We start from the raw sequence: 21485 nt of genomic DNA on the forward strand, positions 1-21485 counted from the left end.
GTCACGAGGCGCCTCCCCCGGGCCCCCTCCCCATGGCTGCCGGACGAGAAGCCTGGAGGAGAGCTAGTCAATCAGAAGAGGCGTCGGGGAAAGGGGGATGTTCTTCCGGGGCGTTGCCCGTCTGGGGGGTTTCGCTTCCGGAAGGGTGTTCGGGCTCGTCCCACCCCCCGCCCCCCACCCCTGGAGGTACGTAGACGGTATATTTCGGTCCCCTCGGGAAAGGGAAGGAGGTCTGGAGAGCGGCAGCCTCTCTCTTCTTCCCCCCGCCCCCCCCACGCCTCTCAGGTGGACCCTCAGAAGCCCCCCCCCCTGGGCTGGCCTAGCCTGCTCCCGGAATGAGGGGGCTCCCTTCCGGACCCCAATCCGTAGCCCTCCCCTGTCTCTTAGCAACTCAGTTTGCTCCTCCCTGGAACTGCTTCTGGCTAAAAGGTCGTGCGACCCCCACCCTCTTTTCCTTATTATTCCACCGCCTCCCACCAGGGAAGGAATGTCAATATCCATTTATTTCGGTCTCTCTCGACTCATTGCTTTTAACTGCCCCTCGTCTTTAGGTGGCTGCTTTGTAATGTTCTGGCGTGTTGAGGGCTTGGGCATGCTGAGAGGTCCTGCCCGGGGTGCTGCTGCGCTTCCTGCGTGGGTGAGGGTATTTGGGACAAGGAACGGGAGGGGTGAAGCCTGAACGCAGAAGCAGAGGACCACCGTCATTAAAACTGTCATTGCTACTGTGTGGCGAATGTATCTCCTAGCTTTTGTATCCTATTAAAGGTTGTTGTTTTTTCTCCTGGTACAACTATACTTTATTCCATTCTAATGATTTGGGGTATCTTGTTTCTATTGCTTCCCTTCTGTTTTCTTAGTTCATACAAGAAAGGGATAGTCTGTGCAGGAAGTATGCAAATAATGTTGACTGTTGTGCCCACTTAAATGTATTTTGGAGCAGTGGTGTCCAGTCATTTACCTAAGGTGGGACTCTCTAGATTAGTATTATCCAAACTTGTTTTTTATCCAAGGCATGCTCTGAAACTGTCAAGGAAATTCCTTGCCTGCAAGGAGTGTGATTGAAGTGATAGATTAAACTAGGTAAAGGTGAAGGGACCACTGACCATTAGGTCCAGTTGTGACCAACTCTGGGGTTAAGGCGCTCGTCTCGCTTTATTGGCCAAGGGAGCTGGCGTACAGCTTCCGGGTCATGTGGCCAGCTTGACTAAGCCACTTCTGGCGAACCAGAGCAGCACACGGTTTACCTTCCCGATTTATCTACTTGCACTTTGACGTGCTTTCGAACTGCTAGGTTGACAGAAGCTGGGACCGAACAATGGGAGTTCACCCCTTCGCGGGGATTCGAACTGCCAACCTTCTGATCGGCAAGTCCTAGGCTCTGTGGTTTAACCCACAGCGCCACCCACGTCCCTATAGATTAAAGTAAAACACAGCAAATGAGTACTCCCCCCTGAAGAATGAAATGCTAAAGCATTTGTTATCACCTTAAAATATGGATGTCTAAAGGCCCAGTTACAAAGACTATAGAAGATATGGGATCCAAAATAATATCTGCCCCTTATGTTTGGGCAGCATCATTCAGAATTAACCACCTTATGAGTATCCCACGTCAGCCAGATTCATTGGTCTTCAACTGGAGTGGACACCCCTGTACAATATGAATTGTTTCACAACCTCTCCCACCTCAAAAGGTGTGTTTTCTGTGTTTAATCATTGCATAGAAGAAGGAATTTAAATTGATGCAGATTTTCTTTTCATAACCCTGCACTTACAAGCCGAATCTGCCATATTCCTTTTCAGTTGACAGTATAGCAGCCTGGCTATCTACTCTCCATATACAGAAAAGGAGAAAAACAAACATATACAGTAGACTAAAAGTGGGTCTCCTGAAAACTTAAGATGAGTTCCCAGTCTGAAAAAAATAGTCCTACGTATTCACAATACTGTTGTGCTAGGGTACTGTTATCACAAAGCAGGAGGATAGATGCCGCACCCTGTCAAAAGCAGCAGATGAATGAAAGGGTTCTTTTCAAAGCCCCTAGCCTCCTTGTTACAGCCCACTGTCATACCCACAATGCTCTATCAGCACAAGCTGCTTCCAGATCTATAAATCTTTGCATCACTTAGAAGTGAGCCCCAAACCCACCCCACTCTCTGGGATACTGCTTCAGGAAGCATCTGTTTTCATTCATAAGTATAGGCGGCAGCAGATCTATCCAGTTAGGTAGCTACAGAAAACCCCAGCTGTAACACAGGGTGTGATTTCAGATCACTGATGCTCCTAAAGCAGGCATGGCCAAACTTGGCCCTCCAGCTGTTTTGGGACTACAACTCCCATCATCCCTAGCTAACAGGACCAGTGGTCAGGGATGATGGGAATTGTAGTCCCAAAACAGCTGGAGGGCCAAGTTTGACCAGGCTTGTCCTAAAGCTTGGTATGCTGATTCCTCTGTGTAGTTAAGATGTGTATTCCTAATCATTCTGCCATAGTTGCTTTTGTGTGGTCTCCATGACCTTCCCATCAGAAATCTGTTCTTAGCAACAGAAAGAATGGCAGAAGTCCAAAGCTGTGTTGGTATCTCTAAAAATAGTGCATAAATTCATGATTTGCCCTTTGAGCACTTGGTAAATGGGTCCCAAACATTTATTGCTACAACTTTCAAAAGGCTTCAAAACACTTATTTCTTCTCTTATTGTTAACTGATGCTGTTCTTTTTGGTATTATTAAGATGAATACCCAAGGGAGAAAGTTTAGACTATGTGTAATGTTATGTACAATGGAGGCCAACCTTGACTGCTTTTCTTCTGTTCTCAACCCCTCTAAATATGGTTGTGTTAAGCAACTAATTTTGAGCAATACGTTCTTTAAAAGAACTTGTATTTTATCCTCTTGTGAATCACAATCATATCTGAAAGTGTGTGCAAATTCATTGTCTGAGAAGTATTTATGGACACTCTTGTCTTCCTCGTGTAGTATGAGAAGCAGGCATAAAGAGAAATATTTTCTAATGCTTCCTGTGGTGCCATTTTGTTGTTGTTAGGGTTGCTCCACCTGCAACTGGAGCCGACATGGAGAAAAGTGGAAACATTCAGCTGGAGATTCCTGACTTCAGCAATTCTGTCCTGAGCCACCTCAACCAGCTGCGCATGCAGGGCCGGCTATGTGACATTGTAGTCAATGTGCAGGGCCAAGCATTCAGGGCACACAAAGTAGTACTGGCTGCCAGTTCACCTTACTTCCGGGACCACATGTCGCTCAACGAGATGAGTACGGTTTCCATCTCTGTCATCAAAAATCCCACTGTTTTTGAGCAACTCCTCTCTTTTTGCTACACGGGCCGGATATGCCTCCAGTTGGCTGATATCATAAGCTACCTGACTGCAGCTAGTTTCCTGCAGATGCAACATGTTATAGACAAGTGCACACAGATCTTGGAGGGCATTCATTTCAAAATTAACGTAGCCGGCGTTGAAGCAGAATTGAGCCAAACGAGGACAAAGCAGCATCAAGAACGGCCTCCAGAATCTCTGAATCGCTCTCTGAGTCCACACCACAGCACCCCGAAAGGAAGCCGCATGGGCCAGGTCAGCACTGTGCTGGACATTCGGGAACTTAGTCCTCCTGAGGAGTCTACAAGCCCTCAGATAATTGAGCAGAGCTCAGATGTGGAGAGCAGGGAGCCCATACTGAGGATTAATAGGGCAGGTCAGTGGTATGTGGAGACGGGAGTGGCAGACCATGGTGGGCAGGGTGACGATGACGTCAAAGTTCTTGGAGCAGTACGAATCAAAACGGAGAACCTGGAGGAGTGGCTGGGGACAGAAAACCAGCCATCTGGAGAAGATGGCAGCAGTGCTGAGGAGGTCACTGCCATGGTGATTGATACCACAGGCCATGGATCAATGGGACAGGAAAGTTACACATTAGGCTCATCAGGAGCAAAAGTGGCCAGGCCAACCAGCACAGAGATTGACAGGTGAGACTTTCTGTTGTTAAAAACTGATTTGCTTCCAAGAGTGTTCTGGGCATTGTACAGAATCTACAAGCACCATGATTCTCACTGTCTAGAGCTTGCTGTCTAAAAAAGTCATAGAAGATGGGGCATGATTAAAAGGACATATGAAAGTTGCAGTTTGTAGAGGATTAACAGCAGAAAGTGCATAAATGGTGATCTGGACAGTCAATATTCTATTATTTCGCATAAGCTCTAGAGTGGGACTTTATCTTCCCCAGGCAGAGATCTGCTCAGCTTTTGTAGCAGGGGAGGGGGGATCAGAAGCTGTGAAAGGCATATCTTCTTCCTATTAGAAATTTCTAGAAAAGTCCCTAACATACACAAGATCACTAACCCTTTCTCAGAAGTGGTTTCCGTGGTATGAGTTTAATACCTTCTACACCAAGTTTACTGTGTTTTTCAGTAGTCTCATAGCTGCCTGCCCAGCACTGGTATTTATTTATCTATTCACTGTATTTTATCTAAACTAATGGTTGATTCCACTTTACCATTTAACTTGTATATAGCCTGCCACACCCTGAAGGCTCAAGAGATGATAACAGTAATTTTTGTAGCACTTGCATCCAGAACGCACTTGAGCAGCTTCAAAACATAAAATATGCTGAAAACCTCGGCCCCCTTAATCCTAGTCAAAAAGGTTGCACAGGGCTGGCATAGATCACTAAGGGAGAGGAATTCATAGTTGTGAATCAGTCACTGAGAACACAACACCTCTTTGGTTCATTTCAGCCATCATCCCAGTCCATTCCAAACAGATTCAAGCTGCTTGCCTGCTTTCTTTTTTACATTTTCCCAGTTCTCCCATCTCTAGGTACAATGATCTCTGAAGGCAGAGCAATGACCGTGTGGTCATCACACCAAGCCATGATCTTCAAAACATGGTCTGTCTATTCTGACCTCATGGTGAATTTTCCATAATGAAGTTTCTTTACTGTGGTTTAGCAGGATGACTGATTTGACCCTATTTGTTGGTATAATGTTGCTACTTGAAAAAAAAATATTAGTACTGAGAGAGCATTTCTGGCCCTTCTTGTTGAGGAGGTGGTCACAGGTTCATGCGTCAGGCATAGCAGTATGTAAAACAAAGGTACAGTGATACCTCTGGATACGAACGGGATCCGTTCCAGAGCCCCGTTCGCATCCTGAAGTAAACGTAAGACGCGAGTGCGCGGGTCACGTTTAGCCACTTCTGCGCATGCACGTAACGTCATTTTGAGTGTCTGCGCATGCACAAGCGGCGAATTCCGGAAGTAACGCGCTCCGTTACTTCCGGAGTGCAACCTGAAAATATTCATCCCGAAGCTACTTCAACCCAAGGTATGACTGTAATGCCAAGTTAAATTATTCTTAATTCTTTGACAGATGGGAGTGCTGCTGCTTATAAATGGTAGAATGTACATCAACGAGTTGTGAAAAGCTTACTCATAGTTGTAGTGATTTTATTTATGTTTACTTATATGCATTTTCTGCAGATACAAATGTGCTCAAAGCAGTTTATAGAAAATAAGCTGTAAAAATGCAGTAATACAATAACCATGATCAATAATAAAGCTAATGTCACTTCAACATAAAACTAACAAGTCAATGATTAACAAAATATGTCAAAAATAAACAAATATTAAGTTTAGCAGTAGGTCAGCTAGCAGTATCCCATAGTAGCCCCCAGGCTACTGGCATTAATACCTAACAACTCATCCCCCAAACATGAACTCAAATGCTCAGAAACCCCCTCAAAGTTCTTTTGGCAGCTGCTCCTTACAAAGGCTCTTGGGGAAGCTGGGTATCACTTGGTAGGTGCAACCAGCCATCACTTGATGGCAAGCACACTCTCCAGTCTATAAATGTTCCATAAATTGAAGTTTGAGGAATATTTCTGGCTTGGATGGAAATATGCCTAATCAGATCCACTGTCTGGACTTCTGCATGAATAGGCCTGTGACAATGTTCATCCCCTTTAGTCACCCTAACAAATTTCCTTTCCCCAGGAAGCTAAGCTGCTCCTCAGTCCATCTCTAAGTTGCTGGGCTGCCTTAAAAGATTTCATTGCTGCCAAATCAACGTTAGTACACATACACACACCTCACATTTTGTCCAGTCCCAGCTGCCCCACTCCTAACGTTATTGACTAATATTATCAAGCAGAAGTTCTGATGCTTCCCATGTCTTGGTTCAAAGTATCATAATATTGCCCAACTATCCATTAATCTCTATTTCCATTTGCAGATTTAGCCCTTCTGGTAGTGTGGTTACTGTAAATGAGCGGTACAGGTCAAAAAGTGAATCTCCATGGCGGGTGGATGAACCCAAACAACCCAGTTCCCAGGTAGGTATCCCTAAATTGGGCTTTACTACTGCAGTTATTCATATAGATCAGGCATGGTCAAACATGGTCCTCCAGCTGTTTTGGGACTACAACTCTCATCATCCATGACCACTGGTCCTGTTAGCTAGGGATGATTTGATCTTAATTTGATTTAATTAATTTTATAATGAATGTTTTTAGAATGTCGGATTATTTTGATTGTTGTTAGCCGCCCTGAGCCCAGCTTCGGCTGGGGAGGGCGGGATATAAATAAAATTTATTATTATTATTATTATGGGAGTTGTAGTCCCAAAACATCTGGAGGGCCAAGTTTGGCCACTCCTGATATAGATTGTCTATAGACAGGCACTTTGTAGTGGAGGGCTGGGGAATGGACATACAGCACACTTCTTGAAAGCATAGTCTGAAAGACATGACACAATGGAGAGGGAAAGAGGTTTCCAGTTTCATGGAAAGATGCATTCATTACTTTTATCCCCAAACAAAACAGTGACTTAACAAAGACCAAGAACTACAGATCTATTTCATTATTGAACTGTGACTATAAACTATTTGCTACAATTTTAGCTAATAGATTGAAAAGGACACTGGCTGAGACAGTCCACAGAGACCAGGCCGGGGTTTTACCAGGCCAACAAATGAAAGACTATATAAGAAATGTAATTAATTTAATAGAGTATTTGGAAGTAAGAAATGAAAAAAAAGGCTGCGTTAATCTTTCTAGATGCAGAGAAAACCTTCGATAATATTTCATGGTCATTCATGATCCAGGTTTTAGAGAAAATGGAAATAGGTAACTCTTTCATAGCAGGAATTAAAGCAATCTATACTGATCAATCTGCAAATATATTAATAAATAATATTCTTTCAGACAAATGCCAAATAGAAAAAAGAATGAGACAAGGCTTTCCCCTGTCTCCACTGTTGTTTATTATGACATTAGAAATATTGCTTCAGAAATTAAAGGTATTGAGGTAGGATGTAGAGTTTATAAATTAAGGGCATTTGATGATGATGTGGTGCTGACACTAGAACAACCTTTTGAAAATAATTATATTAAATATGGAAAGGGGTTAAGAAAGAGTTGGAGATATGGAGGAGAATAGAACTGTCCCTGTTAGGTAGAATTTCAGCCATTAAAATGAATTTATTGCCTAAGATTCTGTTTTTATTTCAATCAAATCCCAATTGTAAATAATTTAAGATGCTTCAAATAATGGAAAGAAGATATCTCTGGCAGGGGGGAAAGCCAAGAATTAAACATAAAATTATGATAAATATAAAAGAAAAAGGAGGCTTTGCTCTGCCAGACTTTCAAATATATTATGAGGCAGCTTGTTTGTGTTGCCTTAAAAAAACGGATTGTATTGGACAATGCAGATATAGAGTTTGGGAGAAGTATAAAAATCTGCTGGAAAGCAAAACACTTTTATGGCTATCTCCCATCGAAGCAATCTCAATTAAGAGAGTTAATATGGACAGATAATGGGTGACTTACAGGGAACTGCTGGATTTTATGGGGGAGGGGACCCAAGCTGAAACCAATGGAAACCTAAGGAGTCAAGTTATGGATTGGTTGCAATATCACCAGCTGTATTATATGTTTAACTCAAATAGAAATAGTTTATTTTTTGACCGAAGCTCACAATTTGAAAAAGAACTCTTTCAAAATAAGGATAAACTTTTGTCTAAAATGTCTATGAATGGGAAACAAGAGACGAGCTAGTTAAAGCTTCAATGACACACTGGGCAATAGATATAGGACACAATATAGATCTTAACCTCTGGGAGAAACTCTGGCAAAGTGACCTGAAATTTACAGCATGCTATTCATTGAAAGAGAATTATTTGAAAATGATTCATAGATGTTACTTAACTCCGAGTAGGTTGGCTTAGATTTATAAAACAGAATCAGATAAGTGTTGGAAAAGTGTAGAGGGAACCTTCTTCCACATGCGGCGGACATGTAAAAAAAAAAGTTCAAAATTACTTTCCCAAAAAAACCAGAGTCCTTTCTGTTGGGTATAATCCAGACTGAAATTCCCAGGTGTCAGAAAAGGTTATTTATGTATGCAACAACTGTGGCCCGTGTTTGGTTAGCCCCAAAATGGAAAGTGATTGAGGTCATAACTAAAGAGGATTGACAACTTAAGTTGACAGAATATGCACAACTTGCAGATTTAACATATAGAATAAGAGAGCAAAAACATACTTTTAAAGAAGACTGGAAAATGTTTATTGAATATATGGAAAATAATTGTTTACAGCTGAAAACACTGGCAGCCTTAAGATAAAATCAACAGAGTAAATAATTTTTGATGGATGTAAAAGTGAAAAACTAATTTGAATGGTTATAGTAAAATATGCAGGAATGTATGATATGTAAAATGAACCATGGAAAGAGAAGAAGGGAAGTCACTGGATATTTTAAAGTTTATAAAATGTTTATTTGAAATTGTAAAACAGAAAACTTTATAAAAAAATTATTATATAAAAAAAGAATAAAAGGGAATCAGAGAAGGAATCCTTCGCTAAAAGTAAAAAGTGTGCTCAGTAGCAAAGAAATGATGAACACTACATTTTATTGAGTTCCTGTTTGTATAGCACTATCCATGAATATGACACTTTACAAGAAATGAGCAGAACTGCATTCTAGAAAATTGCAGAAGAAGACAGCTATAAAATAGGAATAAAATGGAGATGGAATAAACAATGGAAGAAATGAATGCCATTATTGCAGCTGCATCTACTTATGCGTAAAATATATTAATATAAATCTGGATTCAGCTGGCAAACCTCATCAGCGGGAGTCCTGTGGAAGAACTTCTGTTTGTAGTTTTGCAACCATTGGTGGAAGACAGAATGTTGGTGTTGCACATCCCCTCCAACACATTAGTGACATTATGTAATGCATTTTCCCCAGAATCAAATGTCAGTGGTATACTAACATAGACTCCTGTTGGTTAGTTATTCCACATATCATTACACCTTTCTTGTGGTATTACAGTCCCAAGGCCCCCTTCCCATGCTGCCTTCACATTGTTAGAGGTTTTCCAAATAGTGTGGTAATGTTGTTTGTTATTGTTATACCCCTCCCAACTGACTGGGTTGCCCCAGCCACTCTGGGCTGCTTCCAACAAATATAAAAGCATAATAAAACAAAAAAACATTAAAACTTCCCTTCAGATGTCTTCTAAAAATTGTATGGTTCTTTATCTTTTTAACATCTGATGAGAGGGCGTTCCACATGGCGGGCGCCACTACCAAGAAGGCCCTCTGTCTGGTTCCCTGTAGCCTCACTTCTCGCAATGAGGGTACCACCAGAAGGCCCTCAAAGCTAGACCTCAGTGTCCAGGCTGAACAATGGGGGCAGAGACGCTCCTTCAGGTATACAGGGCTGAAGCCATTAAGGCAGTGATGGCCAAACTTGGCCCTCCAGCTGTTTTGGGACTACAGTTCCATCATCCCTGACCACTGGTCCTGTTAGCTAGGGATGATGGAAGTTGTAGTCCCAAAACAGCTGGAGGGCCAAGTTTGGCCATCACTGCGTTAAAGGCTTTAAAGGTCAACACCAACACATCGAATTGTGCTTTGAAATGTATTGGGAGCCAATGTAGGTCTTTTAGGACCAGTGTTATATAGTCCTGGCGGCCGCTCCTAGTCAGCAGTGTCTGGCAGCTACATTCAGAATTAATTGTAGTTTCCAAGTCACCTTCAAAGGTAGCTCCATGTAGTCCAAAGGCGACTTATGCCTTGTTCATATAGATCCATCATTCTGTACAGCTCTTTTGACTTCCAGCCTGAATTTGCTTATTTTTCTGCTCATGAACAAAATGTAGATGGTCTAAGAATGGGAACCACTTATCTCTTCCATAACCCCATTGTTGCCTTCGAGAAAAAGATTTGTTATCTCTGCAAATAATAAGGGTTTGAGAGATGGGAAAGGAACAAATGATATACATTTATTTTTAAAATCTGTTGATTTTATCTATATATTGATTGTTCTTGTAGCTGTTCTTATAGTTATTTTTAATTAACGCTTTATACTGTTTTGTGTAAACCACCTAAATATTTTAACTAAGCAGTGCATATCAATCTCATTAAATAAATAGATAGTAATGGGGCAGGCAGGTGAAGACACAACTGTACTTGCCTGAGTCGTATGTATTTTGGCCCTGAGAGGGAATTTGAACATGGGTTTTCCTATTTTTAAGCCCCACGCTGTAGGCCCCACCCCCAAGCACTCTTGTTATCTTTGGGTCCAAAGAAACTTTAGATCCAAAAAAACTTACAGCCATCTCTTCAGAAGAGAAAAACAACCCTCTTCCCACATACAAACTAGCTCATTATCTTTACTGCTTGTCTGTAATATTTCTCTCTAGGTGGAGGAGTCTGCTATAGTTGGAGTGAGTGGCTATGTTGAATATCTCCGTGAACAGGAAGTATCTGAGAGGTGGTTTCGCTACAACCCGCGTCTCACTTGCATCTATTGCGCCAAATCCTTCAATCAGAAGGGTAGCCTGGACCGGCACATGCGGCTCCACATGGGCATCACACCCTTTGTTTGCCGTATGTGTGGCAAAAAGTATACTCGCAAGGATCAGTTGGAGTACCATATCCGCAAACACACAGGAAACAAACCCTTTCACTGCCATGTCTGCGGGAAGAGTTTCCCCTTCCAGGCCATCCTCAACCAGCACTTTCGTAAGAATCATCCTGGCTGCATGCCTCTGGAGGGGCCGCACAGCATCTCCCCAGAGACCACAGTTACGTCAAGAGGGCAGGCGGAGGAGGAATCTCCTCTTCGGGAAGAAGCCAATATGGCGGGGGAGACAGCCCAGGGATCTGTGTCCACCACTGGGCCAGACTGAAGAGGAATGCAAAATGGGTGAGAGGGATCCTCTCAGTCTGTGAGCAAATCCCCTTGAGACGGTGAGCTTGAGTTCTCATTTGTGCAATGTCGCCGCTGGACAAAGAAGCTCCCAAGATGTTGCCAAAATAGAAAAGATATGAAAACAAAGTGCTAAAAGCTCACCTCCTTTTCCTCATCTCCTTTTGAGGGGACGAGACAAAAACTGGGTCAACTAACCTCCGATTCAGGGATTGACAGCTTTTTTTTTGGATGGGGAGAAGCTTTTTTTAAAAAAAATATCCAGTAGTGATCAAGGAATGACAGCTTTTTCATTTTCTTGGCATCAGACCCTGTGGTCCTGTGGGCTGTAGAGGTCTAGCTGTGGTGAGTGCAGAGCTCCAATATCTCTATTCATCACAGTAGTTGTGCCACTGAAGAAGTAATGGGGACAATAATTAGTTCTCCCTCTCTCTTTCCCCCTCCCCCTCACAAAATAATCTTCCAGGTAATTATTTTTGAGAAGAATGGTTGTCCTGGTAGAACCTAATTTGTCTGAGTGTATTTTATCTCATTTTATTTTGGCGTGTCTTTTTAAAATTGACCCATTACTTAAGGGCTTTCTGTTTTGTGTCTTGCCCATTCTAGGTGTGTGGTCTTGCCTGTTTGTGATGAGGCAAGTCTCTTTTGATCAGTATTTTAGAGGTGACACAATATTTAATTAAGTAAGCTACCGAAAAAGACGGTAGTAGCTGTGAAGCTCTGCCATGTTTGGTGGGAGATATTTTCAGTTGTGAAATGTGGATAATGCAGAACACTTTGCAATTCTTGCTCAATTTCTGGGCTCTGCAAAGACTGAAAAGGTAGGATGAGGTTTCCTGTCATGAATAATTGTTTAAATAGCGGCTTTGCCTCAAAGGTCATCTTTTGCCTCCCTTCTAATATAACAGCAATATTTGTATATCAAAATAATCAAATTCCATTGGAGGGGATTGTGGCTTGACTGTCTGAGAATGGTTCTCTATTTGGTATTTTTATATTAAAAATGCAGAAAAAATATGCATTAGTAATAATTCAGAAAGCTCCAGTTTTCTACAAGCAGTGATAGCTCTTCCTTGAGCCTTTGTAGTATTTTTCACATGAGTTTACTGGGAAGATAACAGTGCCGCTGCCAAACCCAGCAAATATGCACTTGCCTCATGTTTCCTAATATATTGCTTGTTAGTGTAAGGATGCGGGCATGGGAGGGCAAATCTCTTGAACTTTTGCTTGAGACTTGCAAAATAAGCAGCAGTTCAAGCTCTGCTTTAGTGTTGCGTTGTATTGATGTACAAAAAAAAGCTGGTGTCATGCCAAGCGGATGATCTCAAGAAAATAGCTGATAAGATGAAAAAGCAAGCTAATTGGGGAAGGTATCAAAATGGCGAGGGGAGAAACCATGTTATCATAATGGGAAGGGAGAGATGGCCTTGTGGTAAACAAGCTTGTGCTTTGTACTAATAATTGGCCTCCTTGTAAAAATGAGGATATTTTCTTAATTCATGTTTTGGTTGAAAGAATGAATGAAAGCAGAAAACTTGTTTAACCCCCCCCTCCTTTTCATTGTTTGGTGTTAACTGAGAAATGCCTTCTATTCCCCACCTCACAGCACCAAGGGTGCACTTCTCTGTAAGGTGGGGAGTAGAATGAATTTCTCTTTGTGGTCCGAAGACAGGAAACCACCAATAAAGGTCAACTCATAAAAGCTTTAAAGAGTTGGATGAGACCCTCCCAAACTCACACACATACACGCTCTCATTTGGACTGAAGCAGGGAGGGTAATAGAGAGATACAAATATATATGCTGCTTTAGTTATAGCTTTCAAATTTACCAAAAAGAGTAAAATTACACTCAAGAGCATTGGAAAATATTTCTAGTTACTTATACAAAGATTTTAAGCATTTAAAAATAGAACTTTTAAAATATTACCAAACTGTAAGGCATACATTTATTTATCTACACATATGTTATATATAGTTATAATGGGGAAGTTTATCTGCTGAGCTGGTGATGGTGTAGGTGATAGCTATACAGAAGAATTTTCTCAAAAACAGAATTGCAGCAAAATCCATCCAAGTTTAGGTGGCAAAGAGTTGAAGTGGAATATTGAATGTGGTATTCATGGAGCTGTGAGTTTCTTGAACAAGTTGTAACTGTACTGATACTGTGAACTGAGGAGCAGCCAAGCGATCCAGGTTCATCGTGCAGCAATTCTCTGCTTGCTGGTAAGACTCCTCTCTATTTAGCCTGGCCAGAGTCAATAAGCACTTCTTACATTTTAGCCTAGGTTTAGTTTTAGAAGAAAAATAAAGCTTGTGAAAGGTGTTTTTTTAACTTGCCACTGTAGAAATTAATCATTTCTAATTGCATGCGAAGGAGCCAATATTCTTGCCCAGATCTCACTGAAGGGAGGTTTACTGCTTGTAGTTATAGTTCTTGACCTCATTTAGATGTAACACTACATCTTCATTTGGTATTATGAGTTAAAGTCTGCATAAGCCTTGAGTTCCCACGTTCTCTCCCACCCATCTTTTGATGCAGCCACAATGAGTTCACAAGTTGTTCTGTTTCAGATTAGCTTGGAAGTTGACCTGTTGTCTGAACACAAACTGATGACTCTTAACTATGATTTGTTCATACAGGCTGACTTCAAACCATAGTCCATGACGTTGTATTGCTTCAGTGAACTATGGCTAAGATTAATCACAATTTAAACTTTAGATGCTATGAAAAAGGTCAGGTTATCTAAAACAGAACCTTCTAGTTTTCTTTTAGCTGCCTTGAAGGAGGAGGAGAGGGGAGAAGGCAGTATGGGAGCGCAAGGCTTTCTGTATTTCATTCTTGTAATGCTAGGCCACAATTTAGCATTATGTCCAAACAGCAACTGTAAGGAATAGAACCAGGGATCATTATTTTGTGTGTGCATATGTGTACAAAGGACTTGGGGGGTCGAGACCTGTTTGGCTCTCAGATACTCTCTTAGCAAAATTTAATCGTTGCCAAAAAATCCTGAGATTTTTGTTATTCAAAGAGCAAGTTTCTAGCCCTGATTCTAAAAGAGAGATTCCTGTTTGTGGTTTCCATTAATAATTTTGGAGCTAGAGGAAGGAGCAGTTCTTCCAGTATTCTAGGGGATCTTGATAGTACACTTTTATCTGTGTGTCACCTTCTTTTTCTTGATGTGTGGCAGAATAAATGAGAATGAAAAGAAACAGAAATCCTGCAGGAAAAAAATGCATTTAAATTGTACATCCCAATAAAACATACACATTACTTGAATGTATTCAAACAGCTGTGATTTGCATTATTCCAGTCAGGCCTGACAAAAGTACATGCCCTCCTTGAGCAGCTGCCAGGCCCTAGCAGGGCCCAATCCAAGGTGTGCTTTGGAACCCAGCCACCCTTTAAAAGAGTGGCTGAGTCTGGGAGCTGCCATGTAAATTTCTCACAGGGCCCCAATGTAGAGTTGCTCTGGGGCATTGTGTCATCTGGTACTGATCCAGATCTACAGTTGCCTACAGCTGCCACCGTGGCCAGGTAAGGGAAGGTCCCACTGGAAAGCATTTTTACTAAGAGTTCCCTCAAGCATGGAACTGGCCTCGATTCCAGTTACTGAGTATAAAAAATGGCAGGTGCTTTAATCAGCCTTGTTGTCCGAGGTTCAGAACCTGAGATGGAAGGGCAGGTGCCTGGCAGACCAGAGGACAGAGCCAATTGGTGACTGAAGAGGATGGTTCCCAGACAGTTAGGATAATAATTTGGCTTTGCTTGGTGGCTCAGGGTAGAGTCTGCTGGATATGAGGGTGGTCAGAGCAAATAACAAAATCTCTTCAAGCCATACAGAAAATAGCCTCCCCACTTCCTTGTCTCTACTCTGCAATTTTATCCTTTCCCCTGGATACCCTGAATTCAGAACCTGAGACCTGAGTCAGTTCTTTTTTTCCTGAAGTTGGTTCTTTTTTCTTTCTAGAGTGCAAATGACCAAGGGTTGTAGCCAGTGTTAGACCTACTCAGAAATTAAAAGACATGAGTACGGTAACTTAGGCTCATTATTTTATGTTGGTTTACTCTGAGTAAAACTTAGTTGGATACAGCCCTAACACATGTATGTGTGGGCTGGTGGGTGCATAACACATTTTGTGGGCTCATTTGCAAGGCTGGTTTTGTTGCCCAATCACATCTTTTGTTGCCCAAAGCATCTTCATGCTTTGTGTAGCAATATTCATTCTTGTCTATTACTGGTGATTTTCAAAAGAAAGTAGCAAATGTCAGTGGTAGGCTTACGTATAACTGAAAGAAAACCATGTGCCAATACTAACAACCTTTTCTACTACAGAACAATTGCTTATACAGCACAAGAGTTACCATGCTCACTACTATAACCTCAGCCTTGACTCTGCTAATGACCTATGCCATCAGTAGCATTAGCCAAGTCAGGCACAGTGCCCTTAGGAAGACTAAGGGATGACTATACTGTGATCTCAGCCACAGAGAAGGCAAATGTAGGCCTTTGTTTGGATTATAACATGCAGATGAGCTGGCAATCTGCTTTTCTGTTTGGTGCAGCTACATGTTTTTACCCTTGCGAAACGGATTTCAACTGTGATTCAAAGGGGAAGTGAAGTGAAACCCTTTCATATCTTCATACCTCATTAATTAATGGCCCACATCCAGGTAGAATTTAGTTGTAGTGAATAATGTGTCTCATTCTTTTCCATGGGACTTAGTAAAAACTAATATTACCTGGATTCAGCCAGTTTCCCCCACTTCTGTTCCAGAAAAGGCCAAGAAAACTTGATTGCTTGCCTTTGGCAATTGTCTCTAGAGGGGAAAGATCGATTTCATAGCTCTATGCTTGCAAAACAGTAAAAATAAAGTAATAATAAACTTCAGAATGTGAAACATTGCAGTTATCTCCCTGAGCGTGCTGCTATGTGTTTGTCTTGCCAAAAGCAATAGAGTGATGTAATTCTGAACCATATCACTGCTGAAATGGGAAACAAATATGTGTATAGTTGAGAACAATGATATGAAATGTAGATTATAATTCTATGTCCTTACCTTTGAGTAAGCATCACTGAACTTAGTTGAGGTTGCTGATTAAGTGTATATGGGATTGGATTGCGATGGTGGTCCACTAGCTCAAGCACTAACTGGCATTCCAGTTCCGCTAGCTCAAAAGATTTCCACTTGCAGAGCTGAACTTTCCCTTCCTCTCTTCTCCCCTGCAGCCCCCCATGCTCTCTCAAAATCAGCTCTGGGGGCGGGCACAGTGGGAGGAGAGGAAGAGAAGATCCCATTGTGCAAGAGGGGTCTGCTTCCTAAGCATTGGATACAACCCTGAGTTTGATCAGATGAGACAAACTGAAATAACTGGCACTTTCCCAGCATTCATAATTTTCCTGCAATTTCTCGTGGAAATACGTGCCCATTTTCGTTTCTTAAAGCACCTTTGGATTGTGTACTTTGCTACTTTGGAGTGTCAGGTGCATTTTTCACGGCATACCTTAGAGGTGACGGTGGGTTTATACTTCAGTGCCTCTCTGTGGGTTGTCATAAAGTGGCTTGAAGATTTATTGTAACAATGGTCTTAATCCAGATTAATCCCCCCTTTGTATGCACACATACTTAAAACAGCAAGTATATACAGGGTGATGCCTGTTAAACATGAATTTTAAAATATTCCAAGTTACCCCACAGAAACAAAGGTGGTTAGGATCAATTATATCTTTCTGTGGCAGTTACAGACCATTCGGGATATTAGTCCAGGGTTGGATGCTTCAAGCTTCAAGTTATTACCATGAAATGGAAACATGGTAAAATAAATTCCTCATGAAGGTGGAGCAATTGTGTAAATTCTACTTTGGTGCTTTTAAATAAATGCTAGCGTTTATTTAAAAAAGGGGGGTAGGGATTGTGTAGTACAGTTGTGCAATTTGCTGCTTGCTTGTTCACTGAGGGCAACTAACAATTGTTGGTGAACAGATGTAGAGTCAGTTAACTGATGGACGGAGTCAATCACTGCGCTATGCTGCTCTGCCTTTCTTGGCTGTTCAAAGTCATGTTCGGCAGAGTGAATGACTGTTTGCAACAGTCTCTAACCTGGGGATTAAAGCACCATGCTGTGTTGGCTGTCCATGGAGCTGGTTTACTCTGCACTCTGTTTCTGGGTCGGAAATGGCGACAGAGCCCCACTGACTATACATGGGGACAAAACAGAGCTTTGCGGACGTGTGTTAGAAATACGGAACACATCTGTTGGCTTTGCGTGTGACTTTCAAGCTGGTAGCCAGCCAGGTGTATTCCAGGTAGTGTTGGACTGCAGTTCCCACGGTCCCTGATAAGTGGCTAGGCTGACTGGGGCTGATGGAGACCAATATCATATTGTGGGCCACAGATTCTACATCTCTTTCCTAGGCAATAACCCTGCCCACAGCTGGGCTGCACTTCTAAGTTACCTGCTTTGGCTTTAAGCAGCTGGTACAGGCAAGTAGGAGTGTGGAGCAGGAAATGAAATGAAAAGCCAGCCAGCAGAAGTGGCTCTCTTTATAGCAAGATGCCCTGGTTGTTGCTATGTTGTTCCTGAGGAATGAGGGGTGCTTAGGCCAGCTTTCAACATGAGCAGGGGTAACTTTATTCCTTTGATATTGGAAAATGCTATCTAAAACAGTTGGGAACCCTTCTTTCTTTGCATATGGAACTTTCCGGGGAGCAGAGCTGCCTTTGCTGGCGCAGAGCTCAGTGCGCATACCAAAAACCCTGCGTGAGCCGTAAGAATGGCAGGAAAAGAGCAAAAGTATTGAGAAGTGTCTGGATTTTTCAATAACACAGACTTCTTTGTCAAATAGGAACTTGTAGTATGCACACATTTTAAAGATAATTATTGCCAAGAATTTTAAGTTTTTAAACATTCTTTATCTTGTTAGTGGGTTGTTTTTGGTTTTTTTTATGTGCAGATTTCTCTGTTTCTATATAACACCAATGGAACTGCTATGCCCAGTTAAAAACAGCAACAACCCAGAATCTGCCAGATTCAAACAGGTTCTATGTTCTGGGCAGGCAAAACTTGCTCTCTCTTAAAAAATAAAATACTGTCCGTGATTTGGCACAAGATTGTACCAGCTGTGCATGTTGAACAAAATTTAGCTTTTTGATTCAATTAAAGAAACAAACCAAGTTAGTTTAAGTGGAATTTAAAAGCTTTGTAGTCATAGCTGGGAAGGATAGAAAGACCCGAAGTTTAATTGGGAACCATTAATAAGGAACCATTAATCTTCCAGATTGGTATGTGACTTGGTAGACTGTGGATTCTTTTATTGAAAAAATGGCTGGAACCAGTTGCTTTAATATTCTTGGATTAAAATCTAGTCTATTTGAAAATTGTTTCTTATATTACATATTGTGGCTACAGCATAACTCCAAGGAGATATTGTCATATCTACATAGATGAATCAGTGTTGCGCAGTTCAGGGACCTGCTATGGATCAGATATCTGAATCATGAGTCTGTTAGAGGAAAATCAGTAATATAGTTGGGACTGGTTGGTATGTTTGCACTTGAGAAAATGAAATCTTGCACCTATAAACTTATGCTAATAAATGACTTTATGCAAATTAGGCTAAATTATGTACATTATTTAACATTATGCTTTCATTTTGAATATGATTAGCTCTTTAAAATAAAAGCACAGTTAAGAAAATTTGTCAAACATGTTATATTGGTAGTGAAGAAAAAACATTGGCCTTGGATATTAAAGGCCACTAAAGGTTATATGCAGCATAATTTTATTTTGTTCCTAAACAGGAAAACAAAAACCTCCTGTACCATTCAAATGTGACCTGTGCTTGGAATAAAATATATGATAGTTGTAAATTTTATTTTACATACATTTTCTGTTTGCTCTGAACTGATCTTTGAATTTGTTTGAAAAATTTATAATTTGGGGACAAGAAGCAAGTTGGCAAGAAAAATATGGATAAAAGAGGGATGGGTGAAGAGGGCTGGGCAGAGGTCAGAGTGAGAATGTAACTGGAAGTCACAGTGGTGGAAGGACACACAAGCAAACAGAAGCTCCAGTTCTTGAAATGGTGGGACTCTTGGTGGGCTCTACTAGCACTTTTTCCAGAATAAGAATATAAAAAGTGCCTAGCTGGATCAGACCAAAAGTCCAACAGGTCCAGCTTTCACAGGCAGAAGGGAAGTGCCATTCCCTGCTGTTTGACCTCAGCATCTTGTACGGGCATATGGCCTCTGCTTAGCTATACTGGTTAATAGCTATTGGTAGAACTATCCTCTAATTTTCTCCAGGGTACTCAAGTGCACATCACTGCGTTTTATGAGTTTTGTATGTTTGTGATGGAAGAAGCACTTACAAGGCCAAGGTTCATGCAGTAGCGTGTCACAACCATGGGAACAAGAAGTATACATTCCTCCTTCTCTCCCACTCCTGCCCTGCCAGGGCAGAGATGATTCTATAGGAGTAGCCAGATTCTTTGCCATGTACCATATTCCAGCTGGGATTCTACATCTGTGGGGTTGCGGAAGTATTTGCCATCTACTTAAAGTGTTTATGTGCTTATGCAACAAATTCTGGAAAGCATCCTAAATCTGCAAAAATTAAAAGCCTGAAATTACAGGAAATAAGATTTCTGTTGAGGCGCACCTTTTGACAATCAGTCCATATGAAGTCTGATCTTTAAGGTCCATTTCAGCAGTTTGATGCAGCAAGTACTATACTCATTTCACTGCCTGCTCCGGCACATGGATAATTGCCATGATCAATTCAGAGATTGATGTTAATTCCCTGCAGTTGCTATGTCACATGGAAATGGATGTTTCTGTGTTCAAGAGGATAGCAAATGGTAGTAGATTCCAAGAGCATGATCTGTCTCTGTCCATGCAGGCTGAGGAGAAGTTTTGTTTCCCCGAAGGCCGCTTTGTGTGAATGTGGGCCTCAGCACCCACAGCCTGCCCTCCCATTGCCAGTGTGGTGTCACACCACTCAGCTGTGAAGTTCTCAGGGTGACTCTTGGGCCAGACACTCTCTCAGCATAACCTACCTACCTCATGAGGTTGTTATGAGAGGTTGAGGAAAGACCCATCTCCCCTGCCCTGACTCCCTGGGGGAAGGTCAGGATAAACATGCCGTAACTACATATTAATTCTCACTTTTGCATCCTCTCCAGAGCCTCCCCCATTCCCATTGCAGCTGCCTTCTGCAGTGGGAATGTTCCTACAGAACGCCAGTTTGTAATGGGTGTAGCATACCACGGGTGTTGTAAACCAAATGTTTGTCCCCTACCTTAGCTGTAGCTGCTTCTTCCAGATGGACAATTGATGAAAGACAGTTTCAGGGTGGGAAGATGATCGGACATGGCCATTTGAGCTGCTACAAATGCAGGTGGAAGGAAGGTTATTGTTCCATTTCCCTTGCTGCATTTATCAGTGGATTCTAGACACTGGTTAAGACCTGCTTAAGATGTTGCTGTGTAAGGCAGACCCCCGCTCCATAAGGACGTGGCACTCCTTCCGGCCTTGTTTGTTTTTGTGTAATGCTTTAATGGGGCTCTCAGACCATTAGACATAATTTGAATACATTTGTGCCCATCTCCATTTTTCCTTCTCGCTTACGTTTATAGAGGATTCTGTTCCGTAGTTCCATAGGCCTGCCATGACTTCGTTCTTCAATATTATTCCAATTTGCTGGAGAATCCTGTGCTGTGGAAGAACATGAGAGTCAAGCATCTGTCTTGAATGCAGAAGGTCCCAGATTCCCAGCATTTCCAGGCAGGGCTGGGATAGAAATCCTGGAGAGCTGAGGCAAATAGGTGCAGACGGTACGGTGAATGTGATTCTGATTAAGGCAGCTTCCATGTTCCCTTCAGGTTTTGTTTCCTGAACAGAACTACTTTCTGCTTCATGGTGCTCCTGGAGAAAAATGCATAATGTACATTGTTGTTTTTACAACTTTAGAACAAGGTCTTTAAAGCACTAGTAGCATTTGAAATTACATTTTTATTCTGTTTTGAGGCACGAGCATATGTGGAACGGAGAGGTGAAAGTCCTATGGACTGTGTCTTCAGTATTCTGCTTCTGGGACCTTGAGAAATAGTCAGAGGTTGAGATGTGTGTTCCTTTGGTTGCTTCAAGTCACCCAAGTGCCATGAAGTGTTGAGCTTTTAGTATGTTCCTGGCATCCACACTGGATCTTCCACCGTCTTTCGTCAGACAGCCAAGGTCGCATATTTGCTGGCAAGT

General features: G+C 41.9%; 1 protein-coding gene across 2 annotated transcripts; it reads left to right on the top strand.

Moving 5' to 3' along the window:
* Window positions 1-46: 46 nt before the first annotated feature.
* ZBTB37 (zinc finger and BTB domain containing 37) lies at window positions 47-21113 on the top strand. 2 transcript variants are annotated; one of them, XM_028732315.2, is made up of 4 exons: window positions 47-186; window positions 3042-3977; window positions 6240-6339; window positions 10722-21113. In XM_028732315.2, exons 1-4 carry the CDS (start codon window positions 98-100, stop codon window positions 11208-11210), a joined length of 1614 nt encoding a protein of 537 aa, XP_028588148.1. In that variant the 5' UTR covers window positions 47-97; the 3' UTR covers window positions 11211-21113. The 2 variants fall into 2 exon arrangements, with proteins under 2 accessions (XP_028588148.1, XP_028588149.1); XM_028732316.2 differs by lacking the exon at window positions 47-186 and adding an exon at window positions 1411-1691.
* Window positions 21114-21485: the final 372 nt, after the last annotated feature.

Source organism: Podarcis muralis, chromosome 5 (assembly GCF_964188315.1).
Source record: "Podarcis muralis chromosome 5, rPodMur119.hap1.1, whole genome shotgun sequence".
Lineage (NCBI taxonomy): Eukaryota > Metazoa > Chordata > Lepidosauria > Squamata > Lacertidae > Podarcis > Podarcis muralis.

What these genes read in the sequence shown, in the direction of transcription:
- ZBTB37 (XM_028732315.2), top strand. Translation starts at nt 98, where the DNA reads ATGTTCTTCCGGGGCGTTGCCCGTCTGGGGGGTTTCGCTTCCGGAAGG. An exon ending in CCCGCCCCCCACCCCTGGAG is followed by an intron (nt 187 to 3,041) that starts GTACGTAGACGG and finishes TGTTGTTGTTAG; the next exon opens with GGTTGCTCCACCTGCAACTG. An exon ending in ACCAGCACAGAGATTGACAG is followed by an intron (nt 3,978 to 6,239) that starts GTGAGACTTTCT and finishes TTCCATTTGCAG; the next exon opens with ATTTAGCCCTTCTGGTAGTG.